General features: G+C 38.6%; 1 protein-coding gene across 4 annotated transcripts in view; it reads left to right on the forward strand.

Moving 5' to 3' along the window:
- Positions 1 to 634: 634 nt before the first annotated feature.
- The window catches only part of PRDM11 (PR/SET domain 11), a 61,523-nt gene continuing 43,121 nt past the window's right edge, over positions 635 to 19,036 (forward strand). For 2 of the 4 annotated variants that reach the window (XM_026671276.2, XM_087951281.1), the window contains exons 1-2: positions 635 to 900; positions 17,293 to 17,390. In XM_026671276.2, coding sequence (XP_026527061.1) covers positions 17,296 to 17,390 — 95 coding nt within the window. In that variant the 5' untranslated portion in view covers positions 635 to 900; positions 17,293 to 17,295. Of the gene's footprint in view, positions 901 to 15,234; positions 15,400 to 17,292; positions 17,391 to 19,036 lie in introns of all 4 variants that reach the window. The other 2 variants (XM_026671277.2, XM_026671275.2) reach the window with 2 other exon arrangements.

Below are 19,036 nucleotides of genomic sequence, written 5' to 3' on the forward strand. Positions count from 1 at the left end.
TTTGTTCTGAAATGCCAGTAGTTTGATCCTTCGGACCGTGCACTCCAGCGCAAGTTCCAAATCAAAACGGGAGGGAGAAAATAAATCAGAACTCCCGATTCCCAAAGTCGGCAGGTAAAGGCCGAAAACACACCGGGATCGCCTTCCTGAAAAGCGAGCGCCCTTAAGATTTGCTTCCAAGCAAAGGCGCACGGGAGTGAAGTGCACCTCTCGCCAAGAAAGCCTAGACGTGCCCAGCGGTCACCAATGCATAAGTTTGTGGAAGAGAGGCAGAAAAACCAGAATATTGGATTTCTTTTAAAAAAAAAAAAATTCTGGGGACAGGTTGCCGGTGCGTTTGCATTTTGACGCGGACGCTGCGCTATTTCTGGGTCGGATGCTTTCTCTGCCGCCGCGGGAGGAACCCGAGAATGGCGGGGAGAAAAGCGGGGGCGTGGGGCTTCCTGGTGAATGAGCCAGTGGAAAAACGGAGACGGCCGAGTCGCAGCATTTGGGGAGCGGGGGGAATAGACTCCCTCGCCGCCGAGGCTGGGCCTGGAAGCCGCCCGCCCGCAAGCCCCGCTGCTTCCCCTCCTCCTCCGGGTTCGGGGGGTCCCCGGGCTCAGCCCCCGAACGCCCCTCTCTTCCGTTCGCCATGTCATTTCCTGTGCTAATAAGATGGTGGTCACGGCCGGGAGGGAGGGAGCCGCCGCCGCAGCTGCCGCCTCCTCCTCTGCCACCGCGCCCGGCCCGGACCCGGGACCCGTCCTCGCCTGGGACTAGCGAGCCAGGCTGGACTGGCCGGGCTGGCGCCGCAGGAGGAGGAGGAGGAGGCAGAAGACGACGGGGGTGGCAGAGCGGGTGGCCGCCAGAAGAGCTGGGTTGCCCCCGGACGACGAGCCAGGGCCCCGCAGCGCCGAGGTGAGTCAGCCCTTCGGTAGCCAAGGTGGCGACGAAAATGGCTGCGGAGTTCAGGCGGGGCGGTGGGAGAGAGGGAAGGCAGCTGGGCGAGCGCTGGTTCGGGGTCTGGGGGCCGTTGCGGGCGGGCGGGACCGTTTGCCACGGTAGAGGGGCTTGCTCTGCAGTCCTCGCCCAGCAGCAGCGGCGGCGAAGGGCGCGGCCAGGCAGGTAAGTAGCCGCCTCGATTTTTCTCTTTTTCCCTTCTGGGACGAGCGCTGAGCTCGGCCCGGCCCAGTCCGTCCCCTTCCTCCCCTCCTGCCGCTGCTGCCACCGTCTCCTCTGCGCCTCTCTCCTGCCTCTCCTCTTCCCCCACCTTTCCCTGTTATTACGTCCGCGGAGTGACGTGGTCGCGCTCCAATGGGCGGCCGAGTAAGCCAGCGAGCGCTCCCAGAGGGAATGTGTGGGCGGGGTCCCGAAGCAACTGGGTGACTTTGGAAGCGCCGCGGGAGGAGGAGGCGGAGGCGTCCGAGGGCGGGGCTCGTTTGCTCTACTTCCCGACGAGCGATGTCCCGCACAAGAGAAAGTGAAGTTGTCTACTCCGTGCAAAAAAGTGTTTTTTGGATTCCGTGCAAAAAAAAAAGAAGAAGAAGAAAGGGTCAAGGACTGTGCAGTGGTCGCTTCTGTAGGCCGTTCCGCTTGGCGATGAAGCAGAAGTGGTTTGGACTAAAAGATACGATTGCAGTGGGTAGAAATCTCTGCTTACAGTTCAGGAATGTCCACGAGACAGGCAAATGCAATGTTGGCCAATTTCGAGAAGGGAAAAGTAAAACTGCCTATATCAGAAATATCGCGCATCGTTCAGGTCACTACGGTGCAGAACTGGAAAAAAAAAATCGAAGTCACAAAAATGACTGAAAGACAGAAACGACACCATACACGCCAAAAAACAAAACCCATAAGTCGAGGCTTGGTTTAGTTTGAGGAGTGATACAAAGCTATCCGTTATGTAGAAGCGTATGTTCTTCACTTAGACTAAAACCTTGGGTCATCCAGACAAGTTAAATGGTCGGAAAGTAATCAGTGACAAAAGAAAAAGAGCTTGTGGTTAAATTTTGTCATTCGTCAGTGAGATCTGCAAACTTAAATGGGTTTTAAAAAGGAGGAGTCTACGGAAGATAAAGCGATCAATGCTTCCTTGTTATGGTGGCTTAATTTCTAACATAACAGGTAGCATGCCTTTTAAGTCTTTTTTTTTTTGAGAAACATGAACTATAGGGTAATATTTTTTATTTATTTTTGCTTGCAAGACATAGTCATCACTTTGGGAATGAATATGAACCAAATAGATCTCTCTTATCTGATCCAGTATGGATCTGTTTATGTTATTCTTTCTTGCTTTTTTAAAAGCCAATCCAGCCATTCCTATTGCCTAAACATTATCATTATTGAGCTCCTTATTAGTAAATAAAATCACCCTATTATTTAGATGTTCCTTTTCATTCATTATAAATACATTATAAATACTTGAAGAAGTAGACTAGGCTGATGATGCCACAGTATTTGCATCTTTAATTCAGGGCTTCAGTCTTTCAGTCCTGTATATTGAATGTTATGAATTGTGTATTAAACATAAAATGAAGTATGGGTGGCATGTTAGCTATAAGCCATATTAAGATCAAGTCTGCATAGTCTTGAAACAAAGGCAGATAGTTTCTCATCAAGAAAAGAGCCATCCTATGTAGGTACAAAGAGTCTGTCTTGCAGTTTTAGTAATTGCATTATTGAGATCCAGGATATTTTCCCCGTGATTTTTTTTCTTTGTTAAAATATTCCCTCCTATTGCAATCAGTGAGAGGAAATTCCAGTACCAGCATGAAACTAACATAGTTGCTCTTGTTTCCAGAACATTAAATTTTGGAATTTACTGTTGATGGGAACATTTTGAAGCATTTCAAGCTAGTGGAACTAGGTGTTAGCAGTACCTTTAATAGTTCTTAAGCAGAAATACATGTGTGTGTGTATGTGTATGTATGTATATATGTATATGTATGTATACAAAGCTGAATACCTTACATGTAAGTACCCGCGAAAACTTAAGAATGAATATGTATGTATGTATGTGTATATATGTATGTATGTATGTATGTATGGTATTCAGCTTTGTTTGGGTATTTTCCCACGTCATTATAGTTGTGCTTTTAAAGTTGTAGCGACGTTTCGGCAGAATCTCATCTGCCATCATCAGGCTTCTGTATAGTGTTCGTCTGTGAGTCAGATTTTTACATCTTGATGTGATGCCTGTGTAGTATATAGACAAAATCAGTAAGATACTACACAGGCATCACATCAAGACTGCCTTCAAAACAGACAGAAAAATAGCAGCCATCCTTAGAAACCCCAAAGGTTAAATTGACCTGGAAAATCAAGGCATATATGAAGTCCCCTGCACATCAGGCCCGGCCACATACATTGGACAGACCAATAGAAGAATAACTACCCGCCTAGATGAACACAAAAATGCAGTAAAAAAGCTGGAACACACTTCCTCACTAGTCCAACACATGAAAGCCACAGGTCATAACATCAACTTCAATGCACCAAAACCCTAGCCACTATAGAAAACCCCAGCTACAGAATTATCAGAGAAGCCATAGAGATTGAAAAAAGACCTGAAAGCATGAATAGAAGAGATGATTCCACCAGACTGTCAATTATTTGGAAGCCTGCACTCACAAACAAAAAAATCTCCACACCACAAGCCAGGCAAACACCTGGGCACAAACAGATCTCCCCTGGTACCTCCAGCTCAAACACACCCCAGCCAGGCACCCAGATGAAACCTAGCTTCCTAACAAATGATAGCTGTCCATTTACTCGGAGCCAAGCTGCACTAAAAGCCTCCAATACAGGAACACAATGTTGCCAGCCAATCAAGACAAAAAAGCCACAAAACAGACAGAAGATATTAGAAACACCAATCAAGAAGAACACAGCAAACTCCAAGACCAATAAACAGACCAAGACTCCCAACCAATCAGGATGAAGAAAAAACCATTCTGGCACAACAGTAGGCTAGCCCCAAATTTAAAACTGAAACAGCTGTGAAAGTCTGACACACAGACAAACACAATACAGAAGCCTGATGATGGCAGATGAGATTCTGCCGAAACGTTGCTATAACTTTAAAAGCACAACTACAATGACGTGGGAAAATACCCGAACAAAGCTGAATACCATACATACTATATATCTGTATATATGTGTGTATTCTACAGTATACATGACGACATTCTGTTAACTAATCCTTTTTTGTCTCTACTAATAGCTTTGTGCATATTTCATTACTTACCAGATCAAAGAATCATGCCTCCCAGAAAATATATATATTTTCTGAGGTTATATATATGAACCCCTATTACCAACGGTGCTTTTTAAAAAGGTAACTGGACTTTGTTTTTCCTTGAAGATGTTTCACTTCTCATCTGAGAAGCTTCTTCAGTTCCTCATCAGAAAAAAAAGCACCTTTGGGACAGCCATGAACTAAATGACTGAGAATCTCCATAGACATTGAACCACTATTACTTTATTTCTATTATTAGTCATTAAGGGAAGAGTCATGCCTAGATTCTGCAACTTCTATAATTTTATGAATTCAGGAAAATGAAGGCTAACATACCAAAAGATTCCCAGAGAAAAGCCATGTACTGAGTGAATTTATTATTCCATAAGCTCCACAGCATCCTATGTCTCCTAAAAGCTGTTGAATACATAATGCTCATTTCCCAACAATTTAGAACAGGGAGGTCCTCTAAAATTAAGATGGCTTTTCAAAGGCCGGGACTGCTAGAATATGTAACTGAAAGGCACTTCATTTAAATATCCTATGTGCATTGTTGTATTTGTAGTCCAAATCTCTATAAAACTAACTTTTCTCTCCAGTCTGAATATTTTTTCTTCTTCCATATCTTTTGATACCATATTTCTGTACAATATCTTGGGTTTCTTTTTCAGAATGTTTAAGGTACATCTTAGAATTCAGACGACAGCTAGTTCTAATATGAAATATTTGAATATTTTGGGGTATTCTGGTAGAGGGGTGAACATAACATCTAACCAGATTTCATACTGTAGCCTCTGCTCCATCACTAACTTATTGCAAGGGTGGAGGGCAGATAAGAAAGTCATATTGATGAATAAATTATCTTTAGGCAAGCATTACAGTTATTTTAATTTTCACCAACCTGGTTTATAACCTGGTTTATAAACTAAATGTAGCATTAAGACTGCCTCTCAAAGCTGTCAAGGTTTTCAGATTAGGGATTTAATAAAAACAGTTGCACCAACTGTATTTTGTTTAGCCTTTCTGTTCCTTGGATACTTGATCATGGGGCATTAACAAAGGCAGGACTTAGTTGTTTTATAGAATGGTAAACTTTTTTGATATATGGCCTTTCGCAACCTGGATATCTCTAGCTGTATTGGACTTCATTTTCCATATTTCAGAAAATGATACTTCAAGTTGTAATTGGAGACAATAACTATTTTCATGCAACCCTCATAACTTGTTAGTGAGTTAACTTTTTAATTTGCACAGTAAAAGGAGAAATATATCTTTCACAACACTATAGCCAAACAAAGAATAACCCTAGTCAATGTTGAGATTATTTCACTGACTGGTAATGTGTGCTAAATGAATGTATTCAGCTAGAGAACATCGGGTTGGCACAGACTCACATAAAATGATGTGAAATAGGCTTAATGTAGCAGTTTGGATTCAAAGGCAAAAAGGTGTTTTGGAATGCATGGACTATTCCCTTCACTGCAGCTCCCTAAAGCAGCACAATCCTAGAAGATGAATTTTAGATTTAAGACATTATTACATAATGCACTACTAGCAGGCGCTATTTTAATATTGATAAGAAAAATAAAATAAAACTATACCCTGTTTTTGCTTTTGTTTTCCAATGTAATGAAAAAATGTCATTTTTCTAATATTAGAAGTAATTAGAATTCCAAAACTAACTCGAAATTACATTTTCTGTTCTATTTCCCCAGACCTTATCAGTGATATCTTTAATATATAAAGACATTTTGTGGATGATTATACAGACTGCATAATCTATGGTTCACAAAAGCTTCCTTTCAATGATCAAGTAATTGTCAAATTGTAATTGTTGTGTCAACAAAACACAGATTTAATTTTAAGTAATCTTGATGTTTTGATATTATAGATTCCTGCATAAGACTTGATGCAGACCTTGATAGAATTCCATATTTCTCTTGTATAAAACATATGGCAAAATTTGCAGAAGTAAAAACTAGAGAAGACTCTTGTCTGTTAATAGTTCTTCAAAAGAATGTTTAAGAGTCCCCAAAGAGGTCTACATAGTAAGAATATTGAAGGGAGGGATGCAGCACTTTGTGTAGAAGTAGCAGGACTGGAAATTCCCAGCAATTTTAAGAGACACTGTCTTCTAATTCCATGGACAATAAATACAAATGGGAAGTAGAATGTTTCCAAAGCAACTGGCAAGTGTAGTTGGGTAATTTGAATCCTTGTCTTTCTTCTTACCTTATTCCAGGCTTGGTTTAACCGTGATTAACACTAGGAAAGTATACTCACAAGTGGCTGTTTTGCTAATATTCTCTGTGATATGATGACGCTTCTATAAATATGATCACAAAACATGAGAAAGGATCTTGGCACTGTACATACTGCTTATTTGCAGTCAAAATTGCTTTTTATTCCTGTTATGCTCTGGGATACCAATCATTTGCATACCTTAGGAGATAGTATCAGTCACCATCCCCATGGAAATGTAATCCAAGGATTGGATACTATCTTCACTAGATAAATTACAGCATACCTTTTGATACACTGATTTTTTTTTCCTTTAAAGAGTATGGAGAGTGCTGGGCATTTGCCCACGAGATATTTACACTTTTTAAATATATAAATAGATGGGAAACTAAAAAATAATACTAAACGTGCATATGCATACTCTGTATTAAATATTGTGGCAAGGCTGGAAAAAATATTCTAAAGTTTTGTAGCAAGTAAGCATAAACACAAATGAAGATATGACCAAAGTCAATGCAATATTTTAATAGCTTTTTTATCCTATTATCTTTAATACTTATTAAAAAAAAACAGTTTGCAATTCTCGGATGCACCAAACCTGAATGAGGTAGGATTTTTGAAAGTGTAAAAGCAACACCTATTAACATCTTGAAATAATTCCTTACAAGATTCTTTGTGAACTTCAAAGACAAGATTGCCTAGGTAAGTAAGCAAGAAGCTTGGAGGAGAACTTGCCCCTACATTAAAACTATCTGTCATGCATAGATGCATAAGTGCTGTTATCTAAAATTAGAGAACATTAAACTCTCAAGATGGATGATTGTATGTGTCTTGACTATTTATCCACAACTATCTATATATATAAAAAAGAAAAAGCATGCATCATCACAAAATCTCCAGAACTATAAAGCCCACAAACTTGAAATTTTGCACGTATGCTCCTCTTGGCTTCTAGGTGTTCACTAAGAAAGGATTTTTTGAAATGACCATCAGAGCAGTAGTATTTCCTATATTATTAAAACACTCTGATGCTAAGGAGTTTTTTTGTTTATTTTATTTTTTATTTGTCAATTGCTTACAAGATAATAGGTATAATTAAAAACATAGTTATGAATACATGGATACATATAAGAAAAATAAAAAATATATAAAAGAAACAATAGGACAGGGACGGTAGGCACGATTGGTGCGCTTATGCACGCCCCCTACAGACCTCTTAGGAAAGGGGTGAAGTCAAGAGTAGACAGTCTAAGCTTAAAGTTTTTGGTGTTTGGGGAAAAAACCACAGAGTCAGGTAGAGTATTCCAGATATTGACCACTCTGTTGCTGAAGTCGTATTTCCTGCAATCAAGTTTGATGCGATTAACCTTGAGTTTGTATCTGTTGTTTGCTCTTGTGTTGTTATGGTTGAAGCTGAAGTATTCATTGACAGGTAGGACATTGCAATGTATGATTTTATATACTATACTTAGATCGGACCGGAGGCGGTGTAGTTCTAGGTTTTCTAGGTCTAGAATTTCAAGTCTGGTGGCATAAGGTATTCTGCAACGAGTAGAGGAGTGGAGAACTCTTCTTGTGAAATACTTCTGGACTTTCTCAACTGTGTTAATATCAGATACGTAATGTGGGTTCCAGACTGATGAGCTGTATTTGAGTATTGGTCTAGCAAATGTTTTGTATGCTCTAGTTATTAGTGTAATATTACCAGAGAAAAACCTATGAAAGATTAGGTTAACAACTCTTAATGCCTTTTTGGCTATGTAGTTACAGTGGGCTCTAGCACTTAGGTCATTTAAGATGAGTACTCCAAGATCCTTGACAGAGTTTGGATCATCAACAAGGTCTTGACTATTCAGCCTGTATTTTATTTTCTGTTTTTTTTTTTTTTTTGCCAATATGTAGGACAGAGCATTTATTTGTTGAGATTTGAAGTTGCCATTTGTTTGACCATTCTGATACATAGTCAAGGTCTTTTTGAAGGGTAGCAGTATTGAATAGCTTTACATCATCAGCGAAGACAATGCAGTTGCTCTTGATATGATCACAGAGGTCATTTATGTAGAGTATGAAAAGAGTTGGTCCTAGAACACTGCCTTGGGGGACACCACTGCTGACAGGCATAGAATTTGATAGGACACTCCCAATTTTGACCATTTGTTGTCTGTTTGACAGGAATGCTTCTATCCAGTTATGCAGGTGTCCAGAGATACTGTAAGATTTTAGTTTTAGGAGTAGTTTGTCATGTACCACTGAATCAAAGACTTTACAGAAGTCTATGTAGATTGCGTCTATTGCTTTGCCCTGGTCGAGTTGTGTCCATATGTTTTTTCAGTGTAAGAGTTGCAGATTACATAATAGCTTTTTCCTAAAACCAAATTGTTTATTAGAGAGTAGGTGTTTGTTTCTAAGTGGAGGATGATGGATTGGTTAATAATTGATTCCATGACTTTACAGGTGACACAGCATAAAGAGATTGGTCTGTAATTTTCAACTAGGCTGGGGTCTCCCTTTTTGAAGATGGGGATGACCGTGGCTTGTGACCATAGTTTTGGCAAGGAGCTGGTCCTGAAAGATTTTTCAAAGATTATGCTTAGAGGTTCAGCTATGGCAGTGGGTAGCTTTTTTAAGAAGTAGTCACATATTCAGTCCGGTCCAATAGATAGAGATGGTTTTAGATTGCGTAGTGCTTTTTCAACATTGTCTTCTGTAAAATCGATGTGTATTAGATCATTGTAGTTGTCTGTGATTCGACTAGGAAATACTGGGCATGATCCATTGCTGTTTACAAATACCGAGCCAAATAATGTGTTAAAGAGGTTGGCTTTAATGGTGTCGTCGTTGCAGTCTTTACCATTAGGTCCTTTCAGGGGTGGGCTGGACTTTGAGTCTTTTAGTTTATTGTTTACAAAATTGTAGAAAGCACAGGTGAAATTGGTGTGTAGAAGGTTTTCTTCTTGTTTAATGCGATAATTGGTGCATTCAGTTTTTATCGGGTGGCATAAATTTTTGTATCGGCTTTTGAAGTTGGCAACGTGACTAGATTTGTTTTTCTGCCAAAATGATTTCTTTTTGGATTGAAGCTTCCTTATTGTTATGGGTAATTTGTTTTTTCTGGTTTTGGGAGTTGTTAATGGTACATATAGTTTGATGACTCTTTTGTCTTCAAGTAAAAATACGTTGAAATAGTCTTCTACAGTATTGCATCCAGAGAATAGAAATTGCCAATCAAGGGATGAGAGATCATTGTTTATAAGATCATAGTTGCCTTTTTTGAAGTTATAATTGGAGATGCCATCGTTGTGATGATTTTTGTGTGAATGTATGTTGAGACAAAAGTCAATCATGTTGTAGTCACTGTTGGAAAAGGGTTCTTTAATTTGTATTCCGTAAATTGAATTCAAACTATTGCAGAAGATGAGATCAAGGCAGTTGTTAAGTCTAGTGTTGTTGGTTACTAGTTGTTCTAGTCCCAGATTTGTTACTGCATTGTAGAAGGTTGCATATGTGGGTTCAGTTGTAAATTGTTAAGGGTCCCAGTTAATATGAGGTAGATTGAAATCACCAAGAAAGATAAAAGCGTGTGGGCAGGATGCTGCCCATGTTAGTAGTGCATTTAGCTTGTTTACATGTTCGATGTCATAATCAGGGGCTCTGTAACATAATAAGAACCGAAATGTGATATTTAAGGACAGTTCACAGACGATTTCAGGAATAGCAAGCTCCTGGGAAACTTGGATGTTTTTTAGATGTAGGGACTTTTTATAGAAGATAGCAACACTACCTCCTCTACTGATTTCACGATCTGATCGGTAAACATGATAGTCTCTTACTGTGGTAATGGAGTCAGGGAGAGATGTGTTGAACCATTTTTCACAGACAAATATAATGTCGAATTTAGCCGTATTTAGTAAGAGGAGAAATTCAGGTATTTTATTTACAAGGCTTCTTGCATTGAGTAGCTTGCATTTAAGACCAATTGTGGTTGGAATAGAGGTAGTTAGGGACATGCATGCCTAGTTTTGAATGATGTTCTACTCCCCCTCCCCACCTGAAAAGAAATCTCTTCCACTGCAGTTCAACTAAGCCACACTGAGGTTCCTTGCTGTCTCCTCCTTGCTCACACAGCAAATACTGTTTCAGTTTCCAAACAGCCCTGACCTCTCTCACACACTGACAGGATGGTAGCCAGATGAATACCAATGGATGCTAGTAGGCAGAGGCACATTTTTCCACATTTTCCTCCCCAAAAACTTTCCTGATCACAGAGTTTTATAGCGAAGCACAGGTACCTTGCTGGTCTTTAATTGCAGAGATATTCCACTCTACTTGAGGAGAGCTGAAAAAGATCCCTTAAGATCCCAACAGATCGGATAATTATTCTTGTCCGTAATCTGCTTTTTCCTGGGTAAAATCATAAAGTCTGTATCATAATGTCTGAGTAAAAGATTATCTGGATTTACTTTAGTCAGGATTCAAACCTTGGTTCAGTACCAAAAATGGCCATGGCCACTTTATTTAATAGATGTGTACAAAGATTTAGATATTAGATGTGAATGCATCCATTTTATTAGTTTTATTGGAACTTTCAATATGATTGATCAGATAGGTCAGGAGGAGCATCATTTTAAGAGGTTCGAATACTTATCTGCTAGCAGAAAAGCATCAGTGTCATTTGGTGTAACTAATCCTATCCTGTTTAATATTTGCATAAAGAATTTGAAGATGTTATGAAGTGTCATCAGTATGCAGCTGATACCCAGCTGTAAATCTCATTCCAGCTACAGCTGGTTTGTCTATAGATGTCTTGTCTGATTTGAATGAGGTTTAATAAGCCAAAATGAAATATGATTGCGAAAGAACTACTCTTAAAAAAGTAGTAAGGCTGATCCAGATCTCACTCTATATTTAGATTTAAGAATGGTTCTCAGCATGGCTTTGCTATTTGATGCACAGATGTGAGCTTTGGCACCAGAGACATACTTTCAACTTTGATTGTAACCATTTCTGTATAGCCTAATGATGTTCCCAGAGTGACCCATCTTCTTGTTATTATAGATTATGACAAAGCAATATATGTGGAACTGCTTTATAGATACTTCTGATGTTACAGTTCGGTCTATAATATTGCACTTATGGTTTTGACTGACTTTAAAGGATAGCATATTTTTTTAGTTGCACTGGTTATTAGTTGGTTTCCAGAAACTAATTTTGTATTTTCAAGGAGCTAGTTTTGTATATTAAATGCCTAAAATGGCTTGGGACCAAAGTACACGAAAAACTCTAATTTATGTGAATACTATATGCCCAACTTGTAAGAGCAGCTAGAAAGGTTTTCTTTCAAGTTCTGTTCCATACCACTAATGGGTCCAAAAACACTTTAATTAATAAATTACTCTACCAAGATAAAATACTTTTTCTCAAATCGTCATAATACTTCTTTCTTTCTAATCTTTTTCTCTCTCAGTTGCTGATAATTACCAAAGTTTTATATTTATTATATGTAATACTGTAAGAGCTCAAGAGAAAACCTATTAATTTTTTTTTCATTTAGAACTTTAGGAGGGCCATGAGTGAGTAAACAAGAGAAGGAGCTTATAGTAGAAATATTCCAGTCATCTTCCTTTGTTTTTACCAGCTTTTTTCTATATTTAAATGTGCATAATATATCTAACTTTGTGTACTCTTTGGGGAAATTTAGAATGATGAAGGTTGACATTTAGCATGCCTGGTGGAATTAGCAAAAGATTAGTGAACAGACCAGGAATTACAAAGACTGATTTCAATGCAAAGCCGTAGTGTTAGAATTCATGAAGATAATATAATTTTCAGAGATTGAGGAAAGACTATAATTTTTATCTAACTGTATATGTTAACTAGACAGGAGGAAAATGTCTATATCAAACACAACTGCTGTTTTGTTTATAGGTAATCAACATTGTCTTTTATTTCTTTTTAAACTATTTCTTCCCTTCTCCCTCCCCATAACTCTCTCTCTCTCTCTCATTCCGTCTCTCTCTCTCTCTCTCTCTCTCTCTCTCATTCCGTCTCTCTCTCTCTCCCTCTCTCCCTCCCTCTCTATGTGTCTGATGATGCAAACTGTGAATTAATAGCTTGTACAAAAATCTATTTTATTTATTCACATTATTAACACCCTTAACACCAATAGTCTCTGTTTATTTTAATTATCAAAGGGCTCTTCTTTATTATTAATAGATGTATCTATTAATAGATATTATTAATGCTCTCAATAGACATTCAAACAATTTTATTGAATGATATTTATTTTTACTATTAAAGCATAAACTAATACATGCAACAATGACAATCAAAACAAAATTGGACCAAAGTAAAAATAATGAATAGTTCACATAATATTTTTATTGTGATGGAATGTAGTTCAGAGTAGAGGGAGGACCTACTTTCCCAGGGGATAAAAAGTCAGTGGATCTTGGAAAGTTTGGTCAGCAGAAATACGATTAAAAGAGCTCCACCCTAGCAGTTCACAGAGTATATGCAGATAATTGCCTTAGCCTCTCCTCCATGCTGCAGCGAGAGCCCCCGATGGATAGACTCCTTATGATGTCATTAAGCTGAGTCTGTACTTGTATATAAAAAGCCAACACCTGGGAGTATCCCCAACTTGTTATGAGAGAAACTTCTGTTATGGATTTTTGTATGTTGTTGTTCTTTGGGTGTATTTTCTTGTTGTATGGAATACAATATCAATATTTTTAATGAATTTAAGCTGGCCAGAGTTCTGCTTTGATTGGAATGACACATAAGTTTCAGTATATAATTATAATTGATCTAACCTTGAATGGCTATTGCTAACAATATAAGGCATTTCAGCAATGAATATACATAAATCAAAATAACGTAGCTATAATGGATTGTGAGACTAACCTTGAGAGAGAGGAGTAAGAGCCACAGCCTAGCCCTAGACAATAGTCTGATAAATGAAATCTTTGTCCAAAACGAATGGGGATACAGAAGGCGCCTATGTTGTCTGAAATAAGGGAAGGGGAAAGAGCTTTCACACTTGAAAAATTCTATTAGTGTAACTCCACAGTAAAAGTAGTGCTAATACTTAATGGTTTTGCCTTCCTGTCTGGGCTACTTTGAATGGCTGGCAATAGGTCAGTTATACTTACACACCCTGTTGGTCACATTATTAAGGGACCTAGTAATGACACCATCAACATTATTTGTATTGCACATGTATTTGTGCATTTGTATGTCTGTACCATGTTTCTCATAAAATAAGGCTGGGTCTTATATTTTTTTGACCCCCGAAAAAACGGCTAGGCCGTCTTTTTGGGGGTGACTTAATTCCCCCCCTTTCATCCTCATCTAAAGCGCCCCACGGGCAGCCTCGCCACCAGCCGCTCTTAACGGGTGATCATGGCGAAGCACAGAGAGCTCCCTACTCCCACTAAACACCTTTGCTGCAGACCCAAGACCTTTGGCACCTGCCGCTGTTGCTTTCCCTTCTGTCCATTCCGCCGCCACATTTGGAGCTGCCGTTTCCGTGTTTGGAGCTGCCGCCGTGTTTGGAGCTGCCGCTTCTGTGTTTGGAGCTGCTGCCGTGTTTGGAGTGCCACCACCATTTGGAGCACCGCCGCCATGTTTGGAGCTGCCGCTTCCATTTGGAGCACTGTCACTGTTTGAAGCACCACCGCCATTTGGAGCGCCGCCGCCACTCCAAATACGGCGGCAGCTCCAAACACAGAAGTGGCAGCTCCAAACGTGGCGGCGGTGCTCCAAATGGCGGCGGCACTCCAAACATGGCAGCAGCTCCAAACGTGGCGGTGCTCCAAATGGCGGTGGCACTCCAAACACGGCGGCAGCTCCAAACACGGAAGCGGCAGCTCCAAACATGGCGGCGGTGCTCCAAATGGCGGCAGCACTCCAAATGGTAGCGGCACTCCAAACACGGAAGCGGCAGTTCCAAACATGGCGGTGGAATGGGCAGAAGGGAAAGCAACAGCGGCAGGTGCCAAAGGTCTTGGGTCTGTAGGAAAGGTGTTTGGTGGGAGTAGGGAGCTCTCTGCGCTTCGCCATGATCACCCGTTAGGAGTGGCTGGTGGCGAGGAATTGCTGCCCGCGGGGCGCTCCTAACGGCAAGTCCCCCCACCCTTCCCCTCATTTTGCATGTTTTAATATAGGCCTAAATTTGGGGGGAGGGGCTTAATTTGATTTTATGCCTAGAAAACATGCTGGGTCTTCCTATTGGTGGTGGCCATATTGTTGGAGAAACACGGTAATATTTTTATTTCCTTGTGTTGTTGCCATCTTGTATCCGAAGAACAGATTTTTCTGGCTGCTATTGGAAATCCAGTCTGAAAACAATATCATAAATTAAGAGCTTCAAGGCTAAGTGGGTTGTTATATTCTAAGAACCTCTGTAAACATCTTTGACTTAAAGTAGTTACTAAAACACTTGTTTGGGGTACTTTTTATGTGTGCAATAAATATAGTGACCTAAAAGAAAGATTAAGTCTTTAAGAAGCTTGATGTTCCTTCACAAAAAAGTCAGTAATGGAAACAACCATCCCCTCCTCCCAAATATAAGATGAATTATTGTAATTCATGGAATCTTCCTTTCTGGTATAGTGCAGTTTTAAAAATTGTATTGCATTCGGTGTTATGTTCTTAAGGAATTCAAACCTAATCTTCTTTTACTGTATGTGGACGAGAAGAAGCCGTAGGAATCAAGGCATTCAGGAATCCAATGCATAACTCTGGTTTTATTTTTTATTTTTCATTTTTTACAGATTGAATACTATGGAAATATTTAGACTAGAGAAGATGAGCTAAAAGTGTTTCAACCATGTAGACAGATTTGCAAGCCCTGAAAAATGTCAGTTGTATAATGAAAGTGTTAAAAGCTTGCAAGAAATCAGACATCAGGAGCTGTAGTGGCTCCAATGCTGCTAAAGGTAATATAAAAAGTTACCAAAAATTGATATGAAACCTGCATAAAATAGCAAAACTGGGCAAGGAATTTGCGTTTTTATGCTTGATTCTTTTTGATACAGATACCATTACTGTGAGAGAAATGTTTTTAAAAGACAAAATAGTATCTGCGTGCACATTTTTAGGCACCGTTGAGGCCTTATTTCTCACCCACTTTTTAAATAAACTGTTTACATTAATTACTTTTCAATGTAATGCAATTAATTTAATGTTGTATTACAATAGTTATTGTTTGTGTATGCTTTTCAGAAACTGACATGGGAAGCAATATGAAAATATAATAAAATAAAATATTTTAAAATGTAATCCAAAAAGGCAAATTTAGGCTTTCAATATCAATTCTTTAACTTTTGAGAAGTGTTTCTATAGGGCTTAAGAAGCAAGGTAATATCAAGAATTAGAATACATTTTTATTCTATGTTTCAACACGAAGCTTTCTAGACAGGTAACAAGATTTATTATGAAAGGAAGATTACAATAAATACCATCCATCAAAAGCAAAACCTGAGTTAAAATATATTTTCAGTTATACACATAAGCTAATGTCTGTATAATTTTAACTTTATCTTAATATGTCTATGGAGATTCTCATTTTATATTATTGTGATGAAAAATAGAGTAGGCTTTTGAGGATGTTTTAAAAAATAAATAAATTTACAGCCAGGGAGGGCTGTAACATGTAGAAACAGTAGCTTCAGGTAAGTAGTTTTTATTAGTCCTGGTGAAATATAAACCTAATATAGAGTGCCTGATAGAACACTAACTGCAGTTGTTTTAATATGGGTTTTGCCTTATGGCCTAAGAAATAGAGGATCTGATGTACTATTTTTCTTGTAAAGTTATGTTCAAGTAGCAATATGGCTCAAAAGTCTGTATTCTAATAGAATAGTATTATCAAGGGCTAGGGAAATCAGGATATCCAGGTAGTTCAAATGAGTATAAAGATTTATTGCAAGTTTGCTTCTCTACAAGTTTCTGAATTACAAAAGGTCTAAGCAATTTGAGGGTAGATAAATAATTCAAAGTGCAATGGACTTAGATCTCTTGTGGGCATGAAGGGACTCATAATTGATGACGTGTTTTGACCCCTCCCTCAAGCTCAGCCTGGTCATCTCCTATAACCTAAGAAAACTTGAAATACAGTGTAGAAAATACTGACCCTGCATCCTGCAGTGTATTTTAATTTAATTTTTTCAACTTGCAACGCTGCATTTCCTAGAATCAATAAATGTTTTCATTATTAGCAACCTGATTAGCACGAAGAACAAAATAATCAGTATGTACTGTATTTTGCAGCAGATTTCAAGTATGTAAGAACAGAAGAGAATCTGCATGGTTTTCTGATGAGCTTGTCTAAAGTTATATGTGAAAAATCTTAGCCTGACTTAGCATATTTTGGACTAGTTCCTAATTCTCCAGATATAGTACATCAAATGTATCGTCTTTTAGGAAGTAGGAGTTATTGTTCAAAAATTCTGAAACATCAGCTTTGGGGAAACTGTTTTAGGGTAATGTTAATAAACTGGCTTGTAGCTGATATCCAGCCAATATCTGGTGAATTAGGAGACCCCCCCACTCAATTGGGGTAATTTATTTGACATTTTTAATATTACCTGTTGCTGGAAAAATTTGTTATGAAAAGTGTGGTGAGATGGATGCTTGGTATTTAATTTTGACTGGATGAAATATTAATATTGCATTTTGGCATTTAAAATGTTAATTAAATAGCAGATTTTATGAATGCTGATATCTAATGTCGTATCAGCTGGAGAATCAATGTCTTTCAAGATCTGTTTAGGAAAAAAAACCATTGTTTAAATGAAAATTTACATTGTTCCCTTTATCTTTTTTTATAGAACATGACTGAAAAAGTAAAAGATTGCTTAGGAGAAATGGTAACAATCAAGACAGAACCATGTTCTCCATGCCAGGAAGAAGAATATGGACAATTTGGGTAAGAGCCTTTGAATTTCTAACTTGCGTTATCAATATAGGAATCCTGTGCAAATTGCAAAGACAAATAAGGGGGATATGTGCATTGTGAGGTCACAGTGTAAATCTTGACCTTTCATATTTGTGTCCCAGCTTCAGTCACAAGTAGTTCTCAACATTGGGACATTTATTTGTTGGATTTTTACATACCACCTTTATTTTTTGTTCATTCAAGGCAAAATAGGCATAATGCTTCTGCCTTCTGTTTTCCACCAAAATAGCAATTCTATCCCTGTAAAAGCATTTTGGAAACTATGTTCAAGCTGTTTAAGATATTAACATTTATTATAAGATTGATTTGAAAACATCTTTTTTTCTATATCCCCCATGGCATGGTTAGCATCTGGTCCTAAAGCTATTTATTTCTTCCCAACCTGGTATAGCAACTTGGGTTAAGGGGAATAATATATCTTCTTGTACAGAGAAAGAATAGAACACCTGTTCATAGCAGACTGAGTGAAAAATGTGACTTGGACAAATACCTCTTTATATTTCTGAAAGAGAGGGATTCACCATGGGCAGAGTTGAGAAGAAGGCCTGATGTTGAATGCTGATGGCTTGGTTCATAGTTCACCACTAAATCATGGTGTTTGGTGAAGGCTTTCTATTGTTAAATGATTATTATAAGTATGGCAACAAAGCCTTCTCCTGAGAGTCTTCTTCTCTTTTCTTTCCTTTATTTATATATTCACTCACTGAGAAATTGCCCACCCATGCTGTAAGGAATTAAAATAGCAAGTCAAAATAATACGTGTAAGGACAACAGGCAAACATGTTTCCTTGTTTTGATGTATTTTTGTTGCTTAAGGAGCAAAAGGGAAGTGGAGGACATATTTGAAAATAGTTGAATGTACTGGAGTTTTGGCACCAAGTCTACAAATTTCCTTCAGAAATGAACTCACAGAAATTTGTAGACCTAGTGCCAGGACTCCAGTACATTTAATTGATTTGATTCAAAAGAAGTTCCAAGAAGTGAGAATTCAAAAATATTTTGAAATAGGTAGTAGCTAAATTGACATAAGAACTTGAAGCCAAGCCAAGAAGTAGGAAATTAATTTTAGTATGAGTTAAAGCAACACTTTTTCTTTTAATGACTCTGTAATTCCTTGCATCAGGCTGTAGTCAGGGTCACTGAATGGAGCTGAACGTTTACTGGCTGGATGTCCTTCCTGATGCCTACATAGAGCTTACAGCAGATATTTTCTCTTTGCGCCCAGAGAAGTATCTGCCACTAGAATAGAATAGAATTCTTTATTGGCCAAGTGTGATTGGACACACAAGGAATTTGTCTTGGCGCATATGCTCGCACTGTACATAAAATAAAGATACATTCATCAAGAGTCAAGAAGCATAAGGTTCAACACTTAATAATAGTCATAGGGTACAATAAGCAATCAAATCATACTAAGAAACAGTCAATAAAAATCGTTAGGATACAAGCAGCAAGGTTATAGTCATACAGTCATAAGTGGGAGGACTGAATGCATAGCTTCCAGATTGTGAGGCAAGAGCTTCACCTCTAGGCCACCAGCCTAGATAACGGCTTATACTTGTTCTAATAACGGTTCTAACTTGTTCTTATAACAAGTATAACGGCTTATACTTGTT

Source organism: Notechis scutatus, chromosome 1 (assembly GCF_049901735.1).
Source record: "Notechis scutatus isolate UNSWTSFEM ecotype Mainland chromosome 1, rNotScu1.2, whole genome shotgun sequence".
NCBI lineage: Eukaryota > Metazoa > Chordata > Lepidosauria > Squamata > Elapidae > Notechis > Notechis scutatus.